Source organism: Anguilla rostrata, chromosome 9, assembly GCF_018555375.3.
Source record: "Anguilla rostrata isolate EN2019 chromosome 9, ASM1855537v3, whole genome shotgun sequence".
In the NCBI taxonomy this organism is placed as follows: Eukaryota; Metazoa; Chordata; class Actinopteri; order Anguilliformes; family Anguillidae; genus Anguilla; species Anguilla rostrata.
In genome coordinates, this window is record NC_057941.1 from 8,548,788 (window position 1) to 8,576,205 (window position 27,418).

Genomic DNA, 27,418 nt, shown 5'->3' on the forward strand with positions numbered 1-27,418 from the left:
TTAAAAGCCAGGTGCGCTTGCACCTTGGCGGACTGCTATTATAATGGCGGATTTGCCAAGTAGTAGGAAATAATTTCTGATAAATATTATGACTAACCATGTTATTGTATTTTAAAAAATATCGCGCGTTGTGCACCCGCCTATGTAGGAGCATATTACTATCTTAATAATGCGCCCTTAAAATAACAGTAAAATACTGCGCCATTGACTTAAGACCAGGTTTTTGTTGATCAATCGCGCAATCGCTTTCCGCTGCATCAAGATAGCAATGCGCCAACAAATGCGCCTGACCACACCTCTTTTTAAGACCAACACGCACAGATGGGCGCAAGTACATTTGCTATTTAAACAACGTGGGCGCTGGACGGGAAAATGACAACTGCTTCAGTCTGAAACTAGCAAGGACACTTGTGCCGGAAGAGTCTACAGTCGTGTATTTGAAAAAAAAAAGTTGTGAAATCAGAAATCTTGGAAAGAATTTATTTACAGCACCACTTACATACAAGTAACACCTTTCAGATATTTACATTGCAGAAAAATTACTTTTGAGTAATATTTTGTTCCATATATTTAAAAAAAATGACTTATTGGTAATTGTTTGCATATCTTGTAAAGCATACATTTTTCCTTAATGATAATAAAAGGGCGTATACGTGAGCCTATATGTTATTATATGACCTATGGCATATTATTAATTCATTTTATATACATATAGGCAGCACTCCAATGTAAAGTGTTATCTAAGCATTATGTACAAATACAACGACACCAAGATATGACATTAGAAATGGTCCAAGAAAACAGAGTAAAACTTAAACTGATGTAGATGACATACACTTTACACAATGATTAGACTGTTATGATTGCCTGACAGAGATCTGACTCGGGTATGGAACAAAAATTTTCATCCATTGAACAAACAGCGAAAATACATTGCGATTCAGTTCCAAATCTCTAGACGTGACACGTGCAAAGACGACACACTGATTGGATTTCTTTGCGTTCAAGTGCTTTTTTCTACATCGTACATCTCTCTCCCTGCGTACAACTTCTCATTTTGCAGTTGAGAGGCATTTCAAAGTGCAGCGTGTCTGAACGCATGGGCACACATACAAATCACTTATATGAGCTAGTGCAGACAGATGGACATAAACAGATCAGATTTGAAAAAAAAAAAAAATCTGAATTGGGCTAGACATTATAGCCAAAGTCACTCATAACAAGGCTGCTTTCATGTATTCTGAAAAAAATACAAATAACATGATATATTCTCCTTGGGTACATCACTAGTTAAATATTGCTGTTTCCATCAAAAAGTACAAAACTACAGAATGCTGAACTGAATGAGACGGTTGTGTCACAGTCAGCTACATTGCCATGTGGGCTACAAATTTACTTTGTAAACAGGGTGTCTAAAAGCTTTGGCAGGTGTGCATATTTCAAGAGCAGCAAAAGCAGTGAACACATTTCTTCTTAGAAAAATAGACCTAATTGTGATATGTAAATTCAAGGCACACGTGAAAGTAAAGATGTCACAGCGAGTTGTACAGGGGTACATCCTAACCTTCCTTCAAATAAGATATTTCTCACGTTGCATGGGTGTACGTACCACACATCAACTTTATCTTACACTAGTGCAAAAGGGTGAAGGTACAAACCTTCAGGGACCTGGTGCATCCCAGGTTTGTGTAAGAAATGCAGTTACTTTATACAATACTCACACAAACAGTCTAAGTATTATTTTTACATGGAACACTCGGTACGCGACAAAGTACCAAGTCAAGGCTCAGCAAATGGTGGGTGCCAAACTCCAGTCCAGTGGAGGGTCAGAGTGTCACCATGTTTTCATGATTTCCTTTCATATAGCAGCCAGTTAAAGCCTTCAGAGCATGGTGTGAGGACTGTTTAGTCAATCCGCAGATTAAAGGGATCACTGGCGCTCAAACACATCAAAGTCTAGGACTTTCCAGGACTAGATTCTGACACCTTCGTTCGACACAGACCATTCACCAGCACTGACAATCTCAAGACATTTAACAAACAACTGCTTTAAAAAAAAAAAAAAAAAAAAAATGCATGTTTGTAATTTACAAATAATTTACCACAAGGAAAATATAAACAAATTTTTATTTACAGAAAATGTCTTGTGCATATAGCAAGATATATTTATACACAAATAATTAATTCATATTTTTACTAATTTCACATGAAGCCTGATCAATGAAATGTATACACTACTAGCATGACACTGGAGATTTAAGAGAAGAATCTTCATTTGGGATGTAAATTACCTTGATTTTCAACCAGCCAAAGAACAAGTCCACAATGACCTCTACAACAATGTGGAGAAAATATAGCACTGCGCCTGTTCAAACCACAATTGCTACACAATCAACACACTTGGAACATATTTGGATCATGTTTGCTGCCTTGTGCACCAGGAACTCCCTTGCACAAACTGCACATGTAACAACCTCGGGCTCAATGCTGGTGCTTACTCAACTGGACTGTAGAGTGAGAAGTGAGAAAAGTGGCTGATATTGCTTTTTGTTTTGTTACAACTCGGCATTTCACAACTGGAGAAAGAATTGATTTGAAAAAACAAAAAAGTTACGTTCTTTTTTCCAAAAACAGCAACAACAAAACACAAGCCAAGTGGTGTGGCTTTACTGAGTGACAGAATCCAGCACTGTTCTCAATATGTTGTATCATCTCAGCAACTCCCTGAAAACAGGGCCTCTCTTTGGGCTATACCACTAGGTGGCACTAATGATTATCTTTGTAAAAGAGGGTGAAAGTGTTTCTGGGCTACGATCTCAACATTTTTCAAGTGGGGTTGGCAAAGTTCTCTCAGTTCTGGTAAAAAAAAAATAGAATACTAATATATACCCTCACCCTCATGAAGTGTATGATAGCTGACTATGAAAATGTGGTGACCAGTTTTCCTAAACATACTTTATTAAATCTGTAGAATATAAATTTGTGGAGGAATATATTATTATCTTTAATTATAATTTAGAGCCCCCCTCCCAACAACATTACAAGTAAGCCTAAGTTATGGAACAAACCATTACCCTGTGGGGGTGGGGGGAGTCTCCAAGGATCAGAAACCAATGAACACTCACCAATGTCATATCATATTAATTAATTTCTGTTTAAAATTAAACAGGTCTGTATAAAAGAGGGACTGTCAGCTCACCCTGTCAGAATCCTACTGTTGGGCTCCTTTCTATGAGGCCACCAGAGTCTGTAAGCTATTCAGTTCCATTCTAAGGTCAACACATCTAACCTGTGTTCTTTTGAATGTCTCAGTTTGTTAGAGCAATCAAACTAGCTATCGCATGGGCAGATAATTTTCTTTTCTTTTTTGCACGTTTTAAAACAATTCTTTCTCAGATTTTATTCTGCACTGTACATTATTGCAATAAGAGCTATAAAGCAAAGTGTCTCTAAAGGGTATTGTCACTCATACACTTGAGTGTGGCAGTATTTCAGGATCACTAGAAAAGGAGGTCAGTACCTCACCCATACCCCAAAAAGGGGTATGTAACTCCACTGAACAGATAGCTGGGCAATGCTAAAAGCTTCCACAAGAAAGCATATGCCACAAAGTCAATGGGTTGCAGCAGCCATTATGCTCCAAATAAATGCTAACTCAGGAGCTGAGTGTTTTGTTCAAAGCTGCTGACCTCCAGATCAGACAGAAACAAATCAGAAAATTGGCAAAAGCTGCAGTTTTAAAATGGCCCTAGCCACCTCCCCCTACACAGTAAAGAAAAGTAGTGCTTTCATTTTTGGGTTCTTGCAAACTGAAAATATAAACAAACAAGCGACACCAACAACAGCACTTGTCAGGGTGCTGCAGCACACAGGCAATTTAGCAGCCACAAGCGCAAGGAGAATAGATCCCACCCATCTCCTTATTTATGTGAAGAGCTCTCATGGGCCAGCCAACTTACTTTGCCTGGGTTCCCTTTCATTTGCAAGAGAGCTTTTTTCTATAAATAATGAAAATGAAAAAATGCCAGGCCTATGATGCAAGCGTCGCAGTTGACGTTAAACTCGTTGAGCTGGTGGCAGTTACAGCAGCAAGCCCCTGGATCCTCACAAATCTCCATCGTCCTCCTCCGCGGCTTCACACCCGTCGCTGAAGAAGGCCTCTTTTTCGGGGGCGATGGGGTCCCCGTTCAGCGTGCAGGCCCGCTTGTACCCGTTGAGGTCGGCCTCGGTGCCTGAGCGAGCCAGCGCGGCCTCTGTACTGTGTCGGATCCCATAGCCAAAGTATATAACAAACCCTGGGGAGGGAAGGCGAGGAAAACATCAGAAAACCTCCATCCTTTCGTGTTCAGTGATGACGACTGAAGAAAGACATCACAACAATGCTGATCCACACCGTGGATATATGTGCCCGGCTTTCCCGTGACTGGACTGAAATATTTAGTATTCATTCATTTAAAGGCATACTATGTATGCAGGATTTTAACTTTGAAAATATTATAAAATAACCATGCTAAGGCATATCTACAGTAAGATGCACTGACAATCTCAGTTTTTACGCACTTTCACCGAATTTGTGCATCTTTACTTGTATTTGCGTCTTCTGACCATCTTCCGCCGTGGTCTGAAGACGCATCTCTTCAGACTGTACCTGGACTAACTGCCACCACTCCGCGGATCATTTCACTTTCATCCCCCTCTTTCATGCCAATCATGTTACATGTACCTCCATTCCAGCACTTATTGTACTTTGTATTATGGTCCTAATGTTGTAGCTTGTATTGCCCCCTAGTTTGACTTAGCATAGGTTACGTCAGAATAATGTTCACTGTGTGAACTGAACTTTGTGTTCTTGGCTATGAATAACTGTACAAAATGAATATTGATTATCTAACCTGTGTTTTGTAGTTGTTCCAATGACCTTGATATGCACTTTTGTACGTCGCTTTGGATAAAAGCGTCTGATAAATAAATGTAATGCAAATTGCATTCTAAAATGTGCCTGGGACATTTCTGGGCATAGCGCTCTTTTCTGTGTGGGGAGGGGTGGATGTGGCTACAGAGCCTGTCGTCTGGGATCAGATTTGCGGTTTGTTGGTAGCTAGCTAGCCACTGCAGTGGCCCAGATACAGTGAAGCAAAAAGACAAGCCGACAGGGCTCGTTCATCGATATAGAGCTAACCCTGGCATTGCTTTTGCTTGCTGGCATCAGCTGAAGCTTGCCAAGGGGATGAAAAGCGATGAAAAGTTGGCTTCTTTTCTGTTGGACCTGTAAGTAACATTACCTCTAGCTATCCAGCTAGGGTTGCCAGACATCCGTCTTTTTTTTTTACCGGTAGGTCCGGTTTTCAAATTATTTATACATGTCCGGTTTGTGGTCCCGACCGGACAATGTAGGTAATATCAGAGTAATTGATGGGAGAAATTTACTGATAGCGTCTAATGAATTAACGCATCAGTCAATTTTCTCAGATACTCGGGGGTGAGTGGGCAGGGTTGAAGATTGGGGAGGAGACTTCTTTGACAGCAAACACAGGCTTAAAAATCCTGCACAGTATGCCTTCAGTTTCGCTAACATACTGCTAACTCTCAGGCAAAATCAGAGGGAGTGTGAGGTGTGGTGTACCTATGGCCATCCAGAAAGCGAATCTGACCCAGGTGCCCCTGTCCAGCTGCATCATCAGGTACACGTTGACGAACATGCTGATCACAGGGAGCAAGGGTAGAAAGGGTACCTGCAGGAAGACAGAGGGGGAACATTGGAAAGATGTCAACCCTATGTCTTTAGAGCTTGTGTGCTGCTCCATTTACTCTCCTGCCGTGTCTGAAAAAGCTAGTACATGCTAACTGTGATTAATTCAATTCAATCTCATTTGTATAGTGCTTTTTACGGGGATACTGTCACAAAGACGCTTTGCAGTGAAAATGCAAAAGAAAATTGGGTTAAAAGGAAAAAGAAAAAAAGAACAGGCCAGTGCCTCCAAAAAATTATCAATTGAGGTAAAAAAAATAAAAACACTCAAATGGTGGTGAGAAAAAACTCAACGGGAAAAAATCTTGGAGGACCTGGGCTATAGAGGGGGCCCATCCTCCTCTGGCCCGCCCGGTGTAATAGTTAAGCTAGGATGAATGGTAACAGAAATGTAATGAGGGATCTAAGCACAGCAAACGATGACATGGGCTGGAAATTAAATTATTTAGTTTTTAGCTTAGATGTTGTACGTTTTGCCAACTAAATTTCATTAGATGTTCTATTCAGAAAACTTCAATTTCATTGTTAGAAAAACTGAAAATTGAGTTTTCTGAACTAATGAAGGTCAAAACTGCAAATTTTAGTGCAGAGAGCTGCCTTGAAATATGAAGTATTCTGAACTTTTTTTTTTTTTTTTTTACAGTGTAACATAACATAACATAACATAACATAACATAACATAGCATAACATAAAACATAGCTAAATACATAACTAGCATAACATAACTAAATAACAAACATAACAAACATAACATAACATAGCATAACATAATCATACTAACATAACTAACATAAATAGCATAACATAACCATACATAAATAATAACATAACATAACATAACATGATGAAAAAAAAAGGCCATTCAGTCCAACAATCCTCCCAATTTTCCAGGCTAAGTTGTACCTAGTGCTCTGATTACCTGTAGTTAAATTAGTGCAGTGTCCACGAAATGCTAAGTGCCACCGTGGAGCAAATGCTCCGGCCTACATCAACTGAATAAAACAGCACCTTAAGGAGGCTGAAAAACGCATCATTCAGCAAAGGGGACAGCAAATTATTTATGAGCAGCCAGCCCAGCTGACTGAAGTGCCACAGCTGGACATGTGACTTGGAGCTTTGAGTGTGTCTGTGCAGCACTGAATTTTTTCAGACACGGAAATTATGCTGTCAGTCATAACAGGTGACATAGCTGCAAGATATGAGAGAATTAAGGGTCATCAGCTTTGGCTCAGGGGCCATAGGTATTCTAGGGATGAAGTGAGAAATGTGTGTCACAGACCTTGAAGGACAGTTTGGTTTTGCTTTCAGGTTGCCTCCAGATAAGGAGGGTGAGACACAGGCAGGCTATGGCCAGGATGCTCAGCACTGCCATGTTCCACAGCACCACCCCACCATGAACCGCCAGAACACAGAATACCAGAATCAAGCATCCTGAGAGAGAGAGAGAGAGAGAGGGAGAGAGAGAGAGAGATTAGATTTTTATGTCCCATTTATTAAAACACTGCAAAACAAATTTACAGAAACCAGTAAGCAATATACTTTCAATCCAATACAATGCTCCTAAAAAAACTAAAAAGGGAAAAAAATGCCAAGAAAGATTTAAACAGAAACAAATCAAACCACAATAAAGCCAAAACTGAGCAATAACACCATCAGAAAAAAGAGCGAGAAAGAGACGACAGAGTGAGACAGTGTTCAATTTGTCTGTAACAAGAGGGGAAGAGAGAAACTGATAAGTGGTGGGAATATACAGTACGTCATACGGTATATGGTATGCGTGTTTTGTGCAGGGGCTTTGTTGCATTGTTCATTGTTTATTTGAATCCCCATTAGTCATTGCCAATTCAACAACTATTCTTCGTTGGGTCCACATAAAAAAAAAACCATATAAATACATATACATACATACACACGTACACCTGCTTACAAATTCAGACACAAATACAGTACATACAAACATACATAATAAAACTACAGGCATAATTCCCTCCCTCGACCGAAACAATACAAATACGATCGTATTTGGTGGTGATCACGTGACCGCTGTACCTAGGCTGGCGGCGCAGACGTTGACGGCGAAGCCAGACAGGTTGGACGGCTCCGTGTTGGCCGGGAAGAGCAGGTTCCTGGCACTGAAGCGCTCCTCCACCCCGGGCAGCATGCTGGTGCTGGGGGCGCCGATGGACTCGCTCAGCTCGATCTCGTCCTGCGTGCTGGCCATCTGGTACGCCTGGTTCGGCTGCTCCGGCTGGTACCTGCGCAACAGAGACACCAAAAAAAAAAAAAAAAACACGGCGATTTGTATTCGGTGCACTGTATGGTAGGAGTGTGTGTGCGGTACAGCGCGTGGGGAAATACCTGAGCACAAGGACACAGGCAGCCACCAGGGTGTAGGCCAACAGTGTTCCGATAGACATGAGGTCAACCAGGTCCTTGAGGTCAAAGAGGAAGGCCATGACCGCTGTGAGAAGTCACACAAAACATTGAAGATTATTGGAGTTGTTCCACATTTTGCCACTGCAAAATAATAATGTTATGATTTTATTGGTTTTCCCCATATATGGAGCCATTAACAAGACAGTTCAATGAAATCAGTTTTTGCAGAGTAGACCTCTTAAGCCACATAGTTGTTGCCTGTCCTTCAAAACTATACGCAAAGCAGTACATTAAAATCACAGTAAGAAATTAGCATGGTGTGATGATTCAGTATGCAGAGATAAGATGAGACAACTGCAAACCTAGATTCAACTGATTAAACAAGGCCCACCATATCAGGGGGAAAAAAACCCTGCTGCAATCCAAAAATGTTTCAGCTTTGATCCTGACCCAACACCCAACTTATAGAACAGACATAAACAAGCCCAACTGACAGGTAACCCCACACCAAAACAAAACAAAAAACACATAAATTCAAAAAACAAGGACATGGTACACATTTTGGTCACAAGACACACAGATGCTTTAACCATACAGATATAGTCACTAGGCTGACTCTTTTCTTCTTCTTCATTTTCCTGCTTGATTACATTATCACAAATGCTCCAGGCCCACAAATAATATGTAGTATTACTTGAAACAATTTAGGAAACATTGCATTGCTTTGGAATACAGCTTGTTTAATTTGTGTGAGCCAATATTTTTCATGTAACTTGGCACAATTTTGATCAATACTTTTAATGGCAGGTCTAGATTTTAAGTAATGACTTATAGACAGTGTGTGTGAGCAACTTGCCATTTTTTTACACAGAAAACATGTTATTCATCAGATTTTATCATAATGCAGGCATATTAGTGTAAAACCAGACTTTGAAATGTCCTGCATTCCAAAGACGTAGCATTCCATTGGCTGGCACAACCACGGATGAATAATAATTAATTCAACTGGTGGAAATTGGGATCACATTAGAATATGACTCTACTTTCCTTTGCAAACAGTTTTGATTATTTTGGCTTAGTTTAAATGAAACAAGATTTCCTCACATCATCCAGCAAAAGTGCTAAGGCATGGCCTATGTCTAATGTTAAGTGCTAACATTTTATATCAATGTTAACAGAGCATAACAAGGCATGATTGCACAACTACATATGCTACTTCCTGTTTTATACCTGGACAGTTGAACAGTAAGTCTGATGCAAGCCCAACCCACCAAACACTCCACAGGTTCTACAAGCCTTTCATACAGTTTTTGCTAATAAATAGATAAAATCATATACACCCATGTTGTATTATTTCCCACAATTTTTGTTTTCAGAGCCAATATAAAGTCTCACTATTTATTACCCAACATGTATAATTATAAGATGTTTATAGTGTAATTACAGCTTGGTTAGCTCAGGAATTGTGACATGTCTACACGACAAGTCTAAGCCAATCAGAAGCAAATGCATTGATTATTTTTGTTCTAATTTCACCGTTGATTGGTTGCTGAATGTTACCATTTGTATGGAATATTCATATATTCATATCTTCGTACAAAAGCAGTAACATAACAAGAACAATGCAGTTCTTTGGTCGAGTCTCACTGAAGAAAGCCTCCCCACTGTCACCACTGTCCCCAATATGGCCGCCGATATTTCACACTGGCCAAAGCACCACTTACTGACGAGCTCACTGCACATGCCCGAGCTTACCAGACATTAACCCCGCCGCCATGGTGGAGATGATGGGCGTCTTCCTCTCGCTCACTCGCCCCAGAAACGAGAAGAGCAGGCCGTCTCTGGCCATGGCAAAGATAATTCGGGGGAGGGGAAACATGGAACCCAGGAGACTACGCAAGGGGTGAAGGGAGGTTGGGAAGTGGAGTAATGGGGGGGGAGGGTAAGGGTACAGATGTATAACGCACAAAAACGAAACAAAACAAAACAAAACAAAACAAACAAAAAGAAAAATCAGCAAAAAACAAAGACCGTCATGGTACGGTCAGACTAGTTTGGTTTCAACCGCAGCTCTGAGTGTACTCTTCCCCTTATTTAAGACCGGTTAGTTGTGATGCTGTGAAATGTCATTTCTGTGTACCAATAATAATAAATAAAACAGTTTATTGTTGCCCAATGGGATTCCCCCAACACTGTTTGTAAGGTACAGTTTTGACCAGGTACGCCAGATTCAGGTGCGTGCTGAGACCATGTTTGAGGAAACAACCTGGAGGGAACCAAAAAGCCACCACACGTTAGTACTATTAAATCCCAGCCTCACCTGCTACAATGCCCGATGTTAAAGTAGCAGTTAAAGGGGTTTTGGTTCTCGGGTTGATTTTGGCCATAAATTTGAAGAGCAGGCCGTCCTCTGCCATGGCCCAGATGACCCTGGGCATTGGAAACATGGCCCCGAGCAAGCTAGCATGTGGGAGAGAGAATAAGCCATGCCATGCGAGTCAGTGAACAGGGAGAGAGTGGCGTCAAACACACAGCAGAAACAGCCTAAAACACAAAACCAAACAGAAGACAGAAGAATCAGCGATTAACACCATCAGCTGGACAAAGGCCCCAGTAGTCACAATCCCACATTGGCCAAAGCAGTGGCTACTCAACCCTAGTCCTCGATAGCTGCTATCCAACAGGATTTTGAGCTCTTTTTAAACAGTTAATGCTCCCGCAGAACCACGTGAGTAGAAGCAAAATTGGATCAGGTGACTGCAGTGTAATTCAGGCTGCGGCCTCCAGGCACACCTCTAGGGGCCAGGGTTGAGTGGTCCTCATAAACAGACTACAGACTCTTGCCCAAGCAAAGTCCCAAAGAACATCAAAAAAAAAAACCACCTGCCACAGCAGTGAGGTGAAAATTCCACACACACACACACACACACACACACAAACACACACAGACATATTTTGTAACTGGAATGTGAAACATTTCTACTTAAAATTATGTTGATTTCCATATTATATATTAAGCTGTACTAACAAAATGATATTTACTATTCTCCCTGAGCAGGATTTTGCTAGAAGACAAAAAAAAAAAAACATTTACTGACAATTAAGGACTGCAATCACAATTAAGGACTGTTTCTTCTCCGCAACAATGCAAATGGCTTCCGTGCCAATACTGAGTTCCGAGTTCAGAGCTGATCTGAACAAGGTCGTGTGATCCCAGAGCTCAGAATATTAATCTACTGCCACTTCGCTGTCTACCACTGACGGAATACAGAAGCACAGAGACGATCTTGCACACAAACACACACCTGCATGTGAGCCATCACAGGCCAGAGGGAACCAGCGGAAGGCAGCTTACCTTGTAGACAGTGCACACAGGGAGCCAACTGCCACGGCGTAGGTTGCCCCCTCCCAGCCCACGTACTTGAAAGCCACAGGTAAGGGGCTGTTTTTGTCCAGCATGTAGTAGGGCATCATCATTGTGAGGGCGGCTGACACGCCAAAATATGCCACGAAGCAGATCAAGAGGGATGCCACGATCCCGATGGGAATGGCCTTCTGAGGGTTCTTCACCTCTTCACCTAGTGCACAGTATAGAACACAGGACAGGAAGCTCAACGTACAGAAGGGTCAAAGGTCACTTCACTCTAATCTATCCAGTGCTAGCACAGGCAGCACTTGAACAAGAATTTCTGTCAGTTATCTTCAGCATTTTGTGGGAAACCGATGGCTGAATACATTCTATGATGCAGCACAGAGTAATCATTACTGTGTGGATTTCTCAAGTGAAACCCTTAGCCTTTGAAGAAAAAGCTGTCTTTATTTCCCCCTTGGTGGCAATTGCTGAATTCCATTTGAGAACATTATGAGACTGGAAAAAATTCTTCCTATTATTTTACAAAAAAAAGCAAGCAACTATTTAGCAATATGTTTGCAGTATTTTTAGACAAAAGGCTATGCATCCTGTTCACACACTCTAAGGGATCCAAGCAGCCCAAAAGTTTTTAAAAATCAATCAATCATGTGTGAAATGTTCCTTTTACACTAAAATTCTTGCACTGTAAAGGGATGTTTCAGACTAGATCTAAGAACATTGTCTGAAAGTACTTTTTGTGTGATTTCCATGAATTATAAGCACAAATTGCAATAAAATTGCATTGTTTTTTCTTTTAGAATAATTATTACCATGATGACAGCGAGATTCCACGTTAAACTTAACAGATAGAAACTGAAAGGAGAAAAAAACTCCAGAAACGAAGTCCTGAATTGACCTGGGTGGAAAGGTCATGGGTAGTCAGCTCCAGCCAGCTGGACAGCACTATGGAAGCGAACAGGCGGCACTATGGAACTGACACCCCTATTCCTCTCCCTTTCCCATTGATTTACAAGCCACTGAAGTCTGTGGGGGGTATTGGGGGAGGAGGGAGGCTATTTCTCCTCTGTACGGCCTCTGTGAAGCTATAGATAGAGCACTGAGAGAAAGGCGTGCCCAGAGAGACTGAGACACACGTTTGAGCATGAGCTCAAACCCTCGGGCCAATCACAGCGATTGGAACGGGGGGAGTGATTCAGCTGACAGGAAAGGGGAAAATTATCTATGAAAGCAAGGAATAAACTAATAATAAACGGGCACTAGGTATTGAGCTAAGTCCATGAACCAAGGACTAGTGGACGGGGACAGAGGCAGAGAGTAAACCTCACACGCTTCTACAGCTTGCTTCACACCTACTCTATAAGCAATGACAAACAACAAAAAAACACCACCTGATAACGGCAGTTATCTGTTGCTGGCTTGACCTTGTTCCCAGTGCCAACGGGATGCATAAAAACAAAAACGGTCGCCTGTTGTGAGAAGGGCCTCTGTGCTGGGCTGCAGGTTTGCTCTTAAGAGGGACAGAGTTATGCGCGTGCGAGGGGCCAGCGTGCGTTCGACGGTCTCCTCCTTACTCACCTGTGGTGGCGATGCAGTCGAACCCCACAAAGGCATAGAAGCACGTGGCCGCGCCTGACAGGACCCCCGTGAATCCAAAGGGCATGAATCCTCCCAGGCCCAGGCTCTCCTTCAGTGGCAATGGATCCGACCCACTGATAAAGGCAGAGAGAACATTTACTCTACTGACAGGGTAAACTTCAGACATCTTAGGTTTGGGTAACCTATTTTTTTCTGAGAACAATGCCAAGGTCATGTATTTCTCTTTCCTGAAGAAACACTGCTGATTAATTAATGAGCATTTATCCTCTATTGAATATCTAACTGGCCTTTGAATTATATTTCGTGTTTGATTTAGGTTTCCTTGATGACACTGGCAAGACTTAGAAAATGGAGCACACGCACATACTGAAGTTAGACCTACCAAGCACATGTCAAGTCAAAACATCATGGAACACAGACAAATTAGACAAATAAGCGAAGGTGTTGTGAGCATCTTGGTAGCTGACTGCTTATGTCTTGGAAATGGCTGCATTGCGATCTGAACCAACAACCAGGAGTTGCAAAGGCCTGATCCATATCCCCTAGGCCTCTCCCCTGACTAATGCATTGGAAGGTTGAGGAGGTTATAAGGGGTGGAGTGTCATGAGAGTCCAAGCTACTGCATGTTGAACGTCTCAGAAAGAATATTTTATCTTTATTAGACCCTTCCATCAGTCAATTTAAAAATGGCTTTACAGACGTCATCTTGAGACTTCCGATATAATAAGTCTTCAGTTTGATGAAGATTGATGAAAGTATAGTGAAAGTGTCACTTCATCTGATCAATTGCAGCTGGGCATTTTGGTACAATGTATGCCCAGTTTTCAATATATCATTATACTTTCTGTATATTTGAACGTACAAGGATTTAAAAAATCATGCAGATTTTTATCCGTAGCCTATGGTTTAGGAGAACTACACTGTGGGATCCCAATCCTTTTTTGCTTAAACAGAGTGGCTCAGCTTCAGAATCAGTGGTGGGTACCAGTGTACAAATGATTTGTCTCACTTCAGCCAACACATCCTGTAAACTGCAGCTCACTAGGCCAATGTTTTAAGATTTTGACAAGTTAATGGGAATTAACTAACTAATGAAATTCCCATTAACTTGTGGTTCTCTAAAGGTCATTTTAAATGAAACATTGGTTTATAAGTTAAACCACTTAGGCTAACGTATCTACCACATTTCATGATGGTCAAACTTGCTGCCAAGGAATTCTGGCCAATTATGTAGTTTGCCACAATCTTTTAAAAAAAAATTAAATTGTTAATAGCGTCCAAACGGTTCACGCGATTGGGCTGATTTATAGTACGCATATGTAACTCAGTCTCCTAAAGCTGTATTCCAACTTTGATGCAAATAATAAAAAAAGCCAGAGGGAAAAACTGTTACAAAATTGTGGTAAATAAAGATGACGTGGCACGGTAGGCCCAATGAGTAAGTTGTAGAACTGTGTTTATGAAATCAAGCATCAATTTGACTCGTGGTATGAAAGCTATGGGCCAAAATGTTGCATTATAGTGCTGCCACCTGGCCAATACGTGTGATACCTTCCCTGGGTAGAGGGGGGCCATAGCAGCCCACCTGTTGAAAATGGTTACACTAGTACTTACAGTTTCTGAGCTACAGATAGCCTACTTTTATTGGAGAAAAAGAAAGAAAGAATTCAGCACTACTACATGCTTGGAACCCTGATATGTTCTGAATGTGTTACATGTGTTAAATCAGCTTCGGCTGCTCACTTGAGGGAGGCGTTGGTGCCGTTGAGGATGTCATCAGGCACCAAGTGCCAGTTCTTCAGTGTTCCCTTCACCAGGCCAGAAATGACCATGAACAGCAGCACCAGCACGTTGATACAGGTGAACACCTTGTTGACCATGGCTGACTCCTTCACACCGAAGGCCAGCAAGCCTGGAGCGGGAGACCCAAATTTTGTTAATTTTGTAAAGTCAACTGTTAAGAGCCGAAGGAATTCTGAATCACAATGAGACTTTCCTCAACATTTCGACATATTACGACAACATTGTCGAGTTCACCTTTAGACTTTCCCACTTTTTAAAACATGCTCAAGTTTGTTGGCCATGTAGGACATGGCTTATTAATTTGTACGTTTTTGACAAAAACTTATGAATCAGCCTTTTCCCTTGTTCACAACATTACTCTCTGCACAGACTGCATGAGAATGACACCATGGCCTAATCACCTGTCAGGGTGAGGATAATCAAAACAGCGAACACGTCAGGGTACTCAGCCAGGATACCCGGGGCCTTCATGCTCATGTATTTATGACAAAACTGCTCGATCTGCCTCCCAATAAGTTCGTCAAATGTGGCACTCCACGCTCGGGCCACACTGGATGTACCTTCGATGTAAAAATAAAAAACACCATGTCACAAAATCAGAAGCAGCAACTGGGAGAAAAAATACTTTAAGTTTCATTAAATCATAAATCTTTGTAAAGTTATCATCGTTCCCTAAACAGTTTTTGGCAGGGCATTCTGTTGTACAAGGGATGTCTGTTAGGCTACTCCTTAAATACACTTGGGTGCAGTTAACAGACATGTATTTTACGACTTCCAATATGCCCAAGGCTTGTGAGTGCGACCAATAAAATCTTTTCATTTAGCTGCATCTTTCCTTCTTGCCCTGTTTAAAAAATTCCTACAGCCTATAATATGACCATCTATGCTGAAAGGCTATACACTGACAAGTACTTCATATAGGGCTCCAGTCAGTCGTTCCCCTACATTTAAACAGTCATGTATGAGGTAAAATGCAAAAGGATGATTCATATGTGTACCATGAGACCATCATTAGAACTTGTTAATGCAGATTAGTTGAACATGGAACCATTAACATGTGACATTTTATTATAATTATTAAACCTTTCTTTAAAAAAAATCCTATGAAGAACTATTATGAATTAAGCGGCAAACATTTTGGACCACTGTGCCGCTTCCTTATTTTGGTCAGTCATTAAGACTTTCCTGTACACTGTCCAGATTTGAACAGAGCCCATGCCCTGGAGGACTGCCCTCCTTGCTTCATGTCAGTGCCACTGTACGTTGCATGTTAATCTCACCTATGACGTAAGACAAGATGAGGTTCCAGCCAGTGATGAAGGCCCAGAGCTCGCCCACTGTCACGTAGCTGTACAGGTACGCCGACCCCGTCTTGGGGACACGCGCCCCGAATTCTGCATAGCACAGCCCCGCCAGCACGGACGCCAGCGCGGCGATGAAGAAGGAGAGGACGATGGCGGGCCCGGCATTCTCACGCGCCACCGCCCCCGCCAGCACGTACACCCCGGCGCCAAGCGTGCTGCCCACACCCAAGGCCACGAGATCGAAAGTGTTGAGGCAGCGGGCCAGGCGCGATTCCTCCGCGTTACAGTCCACCACCTTCACCCGCAGGAGCTGTTTCCCAAACCTCACCAGCTTCTTCAGAGCCATGGCCCAGCTCTCGCTAAGGTCGTAGGTAAAAGGTCAGAGGTCACAGGACAAAGAAGCCTGGGAAGAAACAAAAATTGAAGAAACTGTGATTGGGATCTGTAATCGTACTGCTTGCTGACGACACACACACAAATTGGCATTGGGGCTCATTCACGAAACATGCGTACAATCACATTTGATCGTAAACTGTATGTAAGAATGTTTCCACAAACATTTTGGCGTTCATCTTTTTTTGTATCTGTACTTATTCATGGCTGTTCCCTTATGCTAATCACATGAACAGGATTATGCATGAAATAAAACAAAGGTCTGCACATGTGTCATGAATCCCATATTGGTTTCTCGTGGGAACATTTTTAAGAATAAAAGCAAGTAAAAACAAAAACTTGCCACCTAATCATCCCCTGATTTAATTGGCTAAAGAAATGTTCTCTCCCTCCAGTGGAGCTGCTCAGTGGCAGGATTGTGGTTGTACTGGGCAGCTCCCAGGTGTGAATGTGTATGAGTGTGAAGCAGGGCGTTGCTGCAAAAGAGCATCCGTGCTCAGCGAACCTACCCTGGGTAAATAAAGGTTGAATAAAAAATTTAAAAAAGAATAATTTAAGAAAGCCCATTGTCTCTTTATTGTTTAAATGTTTTATTTTTATGTCAATCGCGTTAACGCAGGATTCTCAGTTTTTTATGCAGAAAAATAGAGCCAAAACACAGTAGAGAAGAAGGCCAGTAGTATGTTGAATAAGCTATGTATAAAGAAGTGCGTTCTGAATTAGTTTGTGATATGTTACCTCCTCTGCAACAAACCATCAAAAAAACAGAAAGCTAGAATTATATGACTACATTTTTCATGCCCGCTGTTGCAATGTTACTACAATGTGATCACTAAAGGTGCTGTCTTGTACATGGGTTTATTAATGTTTGTCACTAGAGATTTTCTAAGTAAAAAATCTAGTTTTTTTATAGAAATTGTTGGCCTTTCAATGTTGTATAGCTGATCATTTTCTGCTTGTGTTGGGCCTGCTATATTGTAGGATGTTTAATGGCATGAATTTTTAATTTCCCGGTCTTGTTTTTCCCTAACCTTTGTTGCGTATAGCAGACGTCCGATTTTAATTCAGTTATTTCCCCATAATTATGGCTAATAAGTTGTGTCTGTCATGAGCGGACGCATGCTTTACAGGGAGGAGTGCTGCAATGTTCGTTTGGGTTTACGTGCCTGTGCTCTCCTTGCTGTGTACTTAGTCTTGCTGTAATATTGATTTTGAATAGAAAACGTATTTACGTAATCGTGTTTTTTGTACCACCATCTAGGCGGTACAGTTGGAACAGCTAGTACGATGACCGTATTGCCGTGAGGAACACAGTAGTGTCATAGGATTAGATCCTAGGCGCGCTGGCGCGGGACGTGTGGAAAATGTATTCCAAAAAAAACGATCTAATAGGTCTATCCCCTTTTTCACAGGCCTGCCAAAAAATGCACAACCTGAGTAAATAAACCAAATCTCTCCTAAGGTTTTTTAGTATTAGCCTGTGTGGCAAAAACTTTTTTTTTTTTGTTCAGAATGCCAAAACAGTTTATTTCATCCCACTTCTGTTACAAGTGTCATAATAAAGCTATACATTTATTTTGCCATTGTTACGATTTGGCATATTATAGAAAAAACGGTTATTTTTATCAGAATGCAAGTGAATTAGAGTAAAACGCAGGTTTTGAAATGTCCTGCGTTCCAAAGACGCAGCATTCCATGTGCTGCTGCCACCACTAGTATGGAGTTCCCCACTGCGATGCACACAAAACCGCACATTAACTTGCTCCAGGACCAACCATCCTAACAAGGTAACGCACAGCCAGAGCACACAGACAAGCCAGCGAGGAGAAGTTATTTTCTTTTTAAGCACAGCGCGAAGAAGAGAGATCTATGGGACTTTTACACACTGTAGCCTTCATAAAGGCACAATCAACAGTCCTGTACTGTTTGACCAGGGACAGCCTGACATAACTGGTAGAACATTCTGATCTGTAAAGTGTCAGCAGATTAGCATACAGTATGCTTGGCACAAGTAATCTCCTGTCTCCGTGACCCATCGAAACTCACTGCGCTTCATTACATTACATTACATTCATTTAGCAGACGCTTTTATCCAAAGCGACGTACAAAAAGTGCATTTTCATGATCGTAGACAACTGCTGAACACGGGTTCAGTAAGGTACAATTACTTATTTTGTAAAGCTATTTCTAGCCGAGAACAAAGAACACTATCCTGGTCTAACATCTGCAAAGCCAAACTAGGCAGAAGAATAAGCTAGAGTATTAGGACAAATACAATTTACCAAGAAGTGCAGGGATGGGGCAACATGTAACAAGTGACAGGAAGAAGGGTTTTTACTGCGCTTCATGGGCAGCTTGGAGCAGATCAATAGATAGGATCAGTGACGTTTCACCAGCTTCACTGGAATCGTGTAATGCACACAGAAATCCATAATGTGTGACCACAAGTGGTACCGTACCTGGGAGGCTTGGTGAGACAAGCGAAAGAAATACCACAAGAAAAAACTGAATTAGAAATGTGGTATGCAGAGGTATAAAACTGTATGACAGTCCAGTGTTACCCATTTATATTTGCCACAGCTTTTCTCCATCCATGTGCATGCAGCCGTGACAGATAAAACTGTGTCACAAGCATGCGTATGTCAATCCTGAGCAAAAGAGGCTAAATATCCTTGACGATGAAGACCCGAAAGGAGACATATTACACAGCCACATTCCATGACCCAGTGCTTCTTGGCTGTCTTCCAAACATTAAGTCCCACAGTGGCAAGCCAAAGGGACCCACAGAACCCCACTTCCTCTCACGCCACCCCTCAGTGGAAAGTTCCACGGTCAGGGGGCAATAACCTCTTTTCAGGACGTACGCTTACTTTCCCTGCCTCCTGCCCGTTCACACGCCAGGACGTTGATTACATGTCGTTGACACTCTGTCATGGAACTGATGAGCAAGAGTACAAATTAACATTTAGGCCCATTTCTCACCTCTGCACTTAAGCCAAACTGAATGAGCATCTATTTTGCAGCCTCCAAATAAATTATGTTGGTACTATGAAAGGCTTCGTAATAACCCTGGCTCAAAGTCACCCTCATTAATCATCAGAAGTGGAAGTTCGTTAAAATGAGCTTAAGACCGCATTAGAACTGAAATACTGGATAATGCTGAACAGTAAAAACATGTGGGGCCAGTTATTCACTTCTTAATAGTGTTGGAGCTCTGCACAAGTAGGTCACCCACAATGGTGGCTTTTCATTACAATTCTGCAAACTCACCAATTATGCCAAGCTGAGCACTCTCAAACAATATGCCCATGCATGAACCAGGAGTGGCACAGCAATTAAGAAAGAGGAAAAGCTCTTGCATGTGAAAATTGAATCTCATCAAACAAATTGTACAACAGCAACCTGATGCAGTCAGCGTGCTTCAAAAACGTATGCGCAATGAAGTATCTCAGAGACAAACATTTCTGAGAAGACAAATGTATTTTCAGCAAAATGTCTAATATATTTTTGCCACTAAAATGATGGGTTTGTTGGTACATATTTGTACACATTGCAACACAACAAAGAAGGACATCTACAAGCTACAGCACTCATGTTAAATATGTTGTATAACTAAATCATTGCCAACACTTCCACAGAAGCACACGGCCATATACAGTATATGAAGGTTCACATACGCACAGAACTCACCACAGCTTCACCTGTACAGAGAAAGGACCTATCACTGAACAGTATTCTTCAGACACCCCTGTAAGCGCAGTCCATTTAGACCTCTGGCCTACAAATAGAATGTCGAGGCGTCACATGGCTCTGCTATTCCAGGCAACTATGACAGCCACTGCAAACTCAATGCTATCACTCTCACTCTTCCTGGGTTTTCACTCTTGCAACAGCACACCCAGACTCTCAGAACGCACCTTCCAGGCGATTATCAGGACATCAGCCAACCAACTTAGGCTAACGTCTGAGTATGCAGCCTGTGAAATCAGCAGCTAGGCCTAATTCAGGACATTTTTCACCTGAAGCCTGGGCGGACACATACTGTGTCTGTAACTATTCCTGCTCACCATAATTCATGTGGTGGTACATTAATTATGCTCCAAAAATGCCTACATTGTAATAAAACTTTATAGTCCTATGAGATAGTTACTTTTATATTAATCTTTCAGGGTGCTGACTGCTTCTCAGCACTGCTGAGCCAGTGTGCTTCAATTGGGAACCTCTTGTCCCTGTAAGGGGGCCTTCAGCAGACCATTCCACAATCACGTATACACTGGCAGTGGGCAGAAACATAGAGAGGAGCCAGCCTTGATATAAAGGTCACTGTAAATGTTAAAACACACAAGAGATATTCTGCCTAGCTCCAGATCAATTTGAGTTTTTTTGGAGCTACATCACACCCTCCCAAACACAGAGGCCATTTATCATGCTTTTTAAAAATAAATGTTGTGCTTAGCCACTTCTAATGAAGTAGCCTAGATGTAGTAGTCCTGAAATGGTGAAGTCATTCAGAGTACCGCTTCGCTCTTATTTAGGTCAAGGGCTTGCGAGTGGTTCCCTCACACACCACTTGATGACATTTGACATTCCTTGGTCCGGGGTAGGTGAGGTGAAACAAGTTTTGCTCAATCGTGATACGGCACACCAGACTAGGGGTGTGTCCAAGTGTGTCCCATTACTTTTCACTCCTCACTTCCTGTTCTCCACTCCCCCACAACAACTCGGCTCCTTCGTGGAAGTATATGGTGGAAAGGAGAGAACAAGGAGGCGTGAAGACAATTGGGACAGCGTATCTGCTTCTCCGTCATCAAAGTTGATGTCGTCTATTGATGAAATGGCCCTATCATAACTTAGACTGATGCTGAGCCCACAATAATCCCGTAGCCATTCACAGATCTTACTAATGGTCAGCCCACTTAAAGCTGCAAAATATCTTGTATTAGTACAAGTAGTTGCATATGCAGCATACAAACACGTACCTGACATTGGGGTTTGCGTCGAGACATTAATTAATATGTAATCAGCAACATTCGATCAAAGTAAACATCTCATAGCATATACAAACATGGCAATTAACTGTAATTCCAGAATCCCAAAGTGCCCAGTGTCTGAACATAGAGAACACTAATGTCATACAGCTGTTACAGCCCAGATCCTATTGCCAGTTTATTGCGTCTCACATGAAGCTAATTCAGAAACATTTCCGCAGATTAGTAAAACTAATTTGGTGCTTCATATTGTTTCCCAACGTTCATATGGTAGTGTTCACACAGAAATGTCATTTTCCACTGTCACATCTGAAATCCAATTTGTTATAAATACGTCTTTTGAAACAGTTGGTTGAATAAATGAATTCATCAGTGTTCCCACATTTAATTATTATAAACAGATATCCCCCGCCCAAAAATATTATTCCGTAATCGTTGTTTATTTTAAGCAACACGGCATACTTCAACTGCGCGAGCTGCCCCCTTCCTCTTGTAGCGCATAGCGGGCACACGTGGAGCATGAACGCGAACATAATTTGGGCAATTGGGCGCTCATCTGTGCCAGGTAACGAAATAGCGAAATTAGTACAATTTAGCCGTTGTTTTGCATTGTTTCTTCAAAAGAACGTGTCCTCTGCCCAAAGAAATACTGCGAAGTAAGACTACAGAAGTCAACAGCTAACGTTAGGTTAGCTAATGAAAGCGTTAAACTTTTCGCTTTTGGCAGAGCTGTGTTTGGAAACATTCTTCTTTAAAAAGGCTAGGAAGGAGAAACTGCACCACAGGTAGGCTACCATAACGTTATTGTTATACAGTAGTAACAGCGGTAATGTTAATAGTCAGCTGGCTTCTACTTTCATTCAAACTGATGAAAACTATTGTCTTGAAATCGAGGCAGTTTGGATATTATCAGGCATCAACTACTTTAAAGCCCGTAACTTATGTGGTTATATACAGCGTGAAAAGCGCCGTACATAATTATTTTTTCATCAATGGACAGGGCCAATAAAAATAAATTATATGTAGCTATAGTGGCTTTAATGTGATGCAAATAAAATATATTGATATTTTACAATAATAGACACTATAAATAACACAAAATAAACACTATTTTGTGCAATTAGGGTGGCTGTGCTAGTGCAAAGTGTAGGGAAAGGCAGCAAGTGAGGATGCTGAGGGAAGCAGCAGGCCCAGCTATGAGTAAGGACACAGAGAGATAGGGTGTGCAGTGGAAGAGAGGCTGCAGGCCCAGCTGTGAGTGAGGAGACAGAGAGATAGGATGTGTAGTGGAAGAGGCGCAAGTGTGCCACTGCCTGAAGCTGGTACAGTCGAGGATTTTCAAACACAGCACAGTTGCCAGTAATGTGAACTGTGGACAGCCACATTAAATGTGATAGCCTGATACATATAGGCTACCTGATAGTTAAGTACAATTTAATGAACAGTACAAACAATTCTCAGAAGTTCATTTTCTGGCACACACATAGGGAGTCACAGCAACAGTTATGCACAAGCAAATAAACCTTCTTCCCTGTCTTAAAAGGCCAAATTTTATTATTTGTAGGCAATCTAGCCTTCGGACAGGTTGCTGAGTGATAAGAACATGATAATAACCCACTGAAGCATACACAATTTAGGTTAAATATGTTGCAGAATAGGGGAAATTCATGGCAAGTTCTCCGCCATCTCCACTTTCTAAAGTTTCGATAGTGTCAGATTCTGTGGGATGGTCTTTGGATCTCTGTGGGCGTGAGCACCACGATATCACTCAGAAACGTGAAAAGACTTCTGTGGTAGGATACATCGATGTATCGATTGCTGGGAGGAGACGAGGAGTTGAAACCCACTACACACAACGTTGGGACATTGGAGGGATGGAGGACACAAAAATCGGAGATGAAGTGGTAGTGGAGGAAAGGAGGATACATTTTTACAGTATTGGGATGCATCCTAGGGGCAAAGACTGGGTTGGCCTGTATACTCCTGCTCTGGACATTGCCCTGTTAAATTAAGTAGGTGGGCAGAGGAGGCACAACCCTCCTGTCTCCCAGTCACGGGGTGCACATTCTTAATGTGAACTAGGCTCTGGCACAGCAGAGACAACCTGGCCATTGGCAATCTTTCACATTTTCATTTGCAAAATGGATCTACTTTTCAGCAAAGTGCTCAACCTGATTTGCTTCAGCAAATATACAGCTGCAAAAAGTGTATACAGCTGTCTTGTACCATCTGCTAAGTTCATGGTAAGTTCCAATGAACCAACAATATTAAGGAGGAGATGATGACTTGAGGCCAGGTTGTTTATCCGTGTCTATAAATATTCTCAAAGACAAGCACTGGCATCGCCACAAAGGACAGGAACACTGCCTGGACTGGAGCCAAAAAGAAAATGACAAATCCACCTCATGATATTTTTTTCCATTACTATCAATACATTCGGGAACACTTAATGCTGCTGCATATCACCTGAAAAACAAGTGACTGTTAAGTCTACAATATACATAAAGGACACACCAGCACATACTCCTGTTTCTAGATGTTTTAGGTCTGAGTAAAATGCTCTTACTACCCACTACCCCCAGTCCAGAGATGGAAGTAACAAACTAGGAATTTCAGACTGGTCTTGCCTGCCTAGTAAGGTCTTTTGCAGGAGCCTTGAAGGAGAACAACAGATAATGACAGGCTTAATGTTTATAAAGCCAGTACCATAACACAGATTTGTTAACTCTTATCTGTCGCTGCCTAATTCACACCTGTGAGTTCCTACTATCGGTGACCTTCCTCAACATCAGAACCTCAAAAAGAGGCACGGCACACAGAAATAAGCTCAACTTATTTTAATTGAAACAAAACAACCTGGAAGGTCTCTGGCTGGTGTACGCAATAATTCTTGCCATACCCTTTTATGTGCCACTAAACAGTACCTGCATTCCAAGCTTAGCCAAATTATAAGAAGTCAGTGCTCCTGATGAGTGAAGTGTGCAATGTGTATAGACCGTGCCAATGACAACTGTGGCAGCTTCATGGGGAATGCAGACCTGCCAACCTTAGGAAAATATTTTGAGTACCACAATAGTCAGTGTAACGCTTAGTTCACATGCTTTCGCATGTACCACTTCGCTTTGCACGCACACACACAAGCCTTTCTTCATAATTCTAGTTTTGACTGTTGAAGTGATCAGGCAAAATTGTACAATTTGACCTGATTCTAAAATATCACTTGCACTGCATGATATACTTGAAAGTCAAAAGTTTGAGTACACCTGCTTAAAACAATTTTTTCATGATTAATATTTCATTATATGATATGCGTGCTTATACAAACTGATAACCATAAGTGAATTGCATTCAATTATTTAATAAAAATGTAAATAATTTATTTTGTATATTGTAAAATATGTTTTAATTTTCAAGCCCTTATGAATTGCTGGAAGAGACTGCAGTGATGGGGCAAGCCTACGGTTGGCAATGAGTTTTCCAAACTTTGGATAAAAAGGGAAAAAGCTTTTAAATGGTATCACTTAGCCTAAATTCAGAACTTAAATCGCATTAGATTTCAGAATGCAACTGGGCAACCATCCCACAGACCTTTTCAAATTGTTGAAGTTCTTGGTAGTTTTGCAATTAGATGTAGTTTGTAGTACTATTTGGGGTGTATGTCACGTTTACAGATGGATGGATGGACGTTTACGTCACAACAGTTGTGCACGCATTGCGGTTGCAGAAAAGCAAACTGATAGGGAGGGAGCTGGCCAAATCCCTGAAACACCAACAGATCTTTTGTTGTGTTGTTGCATGTCAAAGGGAAAATAGCAAAAAATAGGCCTTTCATTTTCATTGAATATCATCATCGAGTACCCCCCTTTGAAGCTAATCACAGACTTTTGTGACTGCAAGCCATTAAGAGAACAGACTGGACTGATGCTATCATTTCGTAGTTCTAATCTCTGCATTGCTCATTTCATATTAAGCAATGTTTTCTCCAGTGGTCAACACACAAAGCCAGAAAGGAATGAAGTAGGCTAACAGTTAGGCTAATGATAACTAAGCAGCTTCCACAAAGTTAACATTAGCGGTCTCATTTCTAATGGGAAACACCATTGACCAAGATTAGCAACCTTAGCTCGTAGGCAGTAGCTTGTAAAAGCTCATGGAAAGTTCATAACATCATTCATGATTATAAGGCAAGAATATAATTATCAAACTGACATATGGTACTATGATATTTAGGCTATATTTGCATAGCAATCTGAGAAATGAAATACATATCACATGTTCCCACTTGCCAGCATGAATGAGTACAAACTTACCTAAACCACAATGTAAACAAATAGCAAGATTCTAAACCCCTGTTCAGGCAATGCACAAGGCACAGTTACAAAGGCACCAATGATGAAGAGGGAAACCTATCAATTTACACAGTGGTATTAATGTCTTGACTGGATACTCATCTGTTACTTCAAAATATTATGGGCTGCTCTGCAGCCTCTATAATACTGGTGACACATACACATCCCATTGGCAGTCGTGGTGAGCGAGAAGATAAAACCTTAGGGTAATGTGTTCAAAATCAAGGGTCGGCTCGGAGTGCTGTCCCAGTTAAACATTGAGACTCATCTGCACAAATAAAAATTTAAATATAACAATAATGACCACAGAGTTTGGCTGTCAGGTAATAATGTAAGAATCAAATGAACAGTAATACCACAGTTGAGCAGAGTATTCATACAGGAAACACTCACTCCACAGTTTTTTAATTCTCTGCATCGTCTTCTCTACACAAAGACTGCAATGTGTTTCTTGCACATCAAACAAGTGTGTCCAATCTTACCGTAAAATGGTCGGTGTGGGTGGAGGTTTTTGTTTTAGACCAGCACTAAGACACCTGATTTGAATTGGGCACCTGAATAAGAGTCACGAGCCAAACCGCACAGAACTGGCTGTAAAACACAAACAATTTAGTTGGAGAAGACCAGCCCCCAAGAACCCCCCCACAAAACAACACAAATCCTGCTGTGCAAATTAGCCTAAAGCCGGGCACCCACCGCACGCGTATCGGCCGCGAGCGCACTACGCGCGTATTACGCGCGTAACTGAAGCGTAGTTGAAGTACTGTTATTACAACGGCAGCGGGCGACGTCGTCTCCACCAGATGCGAACGCGTCGCGTACCGGCTGCGAAGCTCGCGCGACACAAGCGAACTGAAGCGTAGTTTTTCGCTTCAGTTCTATTTTTTCGGCTTGTCGCGCGTCACGATGGCCTGTTTATACACAGAAATATGCTCTAAAATGCTAGGTATACATGCTCTGATTTATATTTCATCCTTATATTACTGGGGGTGTGTCCCTAGTTACCTCCCAGTATTTTATAAGCACCAAAAAAATACAAGCCTTTTCGTTTTGTAAAAATAAATAAATAAATAACTGGAACCTGGGGAAAAGGCAAACTTAGTTTCGCTGTCTTATTTTGCGGAGGGGGTGGGGTAAATTTGAAAATACACCACAGAAAGACGTAGCCTATCGCACTTGTACTTCAAAGCTTCCGGTGTTCATGGCGTTGTGGTGTTCATATCTCTTCAAGATTAAACTGTTACTGTCTTTTTCATGATTAGCTGATTTTACTAAATATGATCCTATAAATGTTTTGACGTGAATGACAAGACAACACGGGAATTCCCAATGGTTGATTACGGATTATTTATTATTATTATGATCATTACATATTCTTCATGAAATTGGCACGCTTGTTAACCAAGCAAATAAATTAATACAGTTTGAGATTGATTGTTATGCAGGCTACGTTGCGATTTAAGTTTATGGTAATTCTTGAAAGCGT

At 41.5% G+C, this 27,418-nt stretch overlaps 1 protein-coding gene across 2 annotated transcripts in view; it reads right to left on the reverse strand.

Moving 5' to 3' along the window:
* Positions 1-466: 466 nt before the first annotated feature.
* slc7a1a (solute carrier family 7 member 1a) overlaps positions 467-27,418 on the reverse strand; it is a 28,555-nt gene continuing 1,603 nt past the window's right edge. Inside the window, exons 2-12 of one of the 2 annotated variants that reach the window (XM_064350116.1) lie at positions 16,179-16,605; positions 15,300-15,458; positions 14,839-15,007; positions 13,075-13,208; positions 11,482-11,704; positions 9,882-10,018; positions 8,109-8,211; positions 7,800-8,005; positions 7,030-7,181; positions 5,624-5,732; positions 467-4,295 (exon numbers count right to left, since the gene is read on the reverse strand). In XM_064350116.1, coding sequence (XP_064206186.1) covers positions 4,105-4,295; positions 5,624-5,732; positions 7,030-7,181; positions 7,800-8,005; positions 8,109-8,211; positions 9,882-10,018; positions 11,482-11,704; positions 13,075-13,208; positions 14,839-15,007; positions 15,300-15,458; positions 16,179-16,548 — 1,953 coding nt within the window. In that variant the 5' untranslated portion in view covers positions 16,549-16,605 and the 3' untranslated portion in view covers positions 467-4,104. Of the gene's footprint in view, positions 4,296-5,623; positions 5,733-7,029; positions 7,182-7,799; positions 8,006-8,108; positions 8,212-9,881; positions 10,019-10,446; positions 10,587-11,481; positions 11,705-13,074; positions 13,209-14,838; positions 15,008-15,299; positions 15,459-16,178; positions 16,606-27,418 lie in introns of both variants that reach the window. The other variant, XM_064350115.1, reaches the window with a different exon arrangement.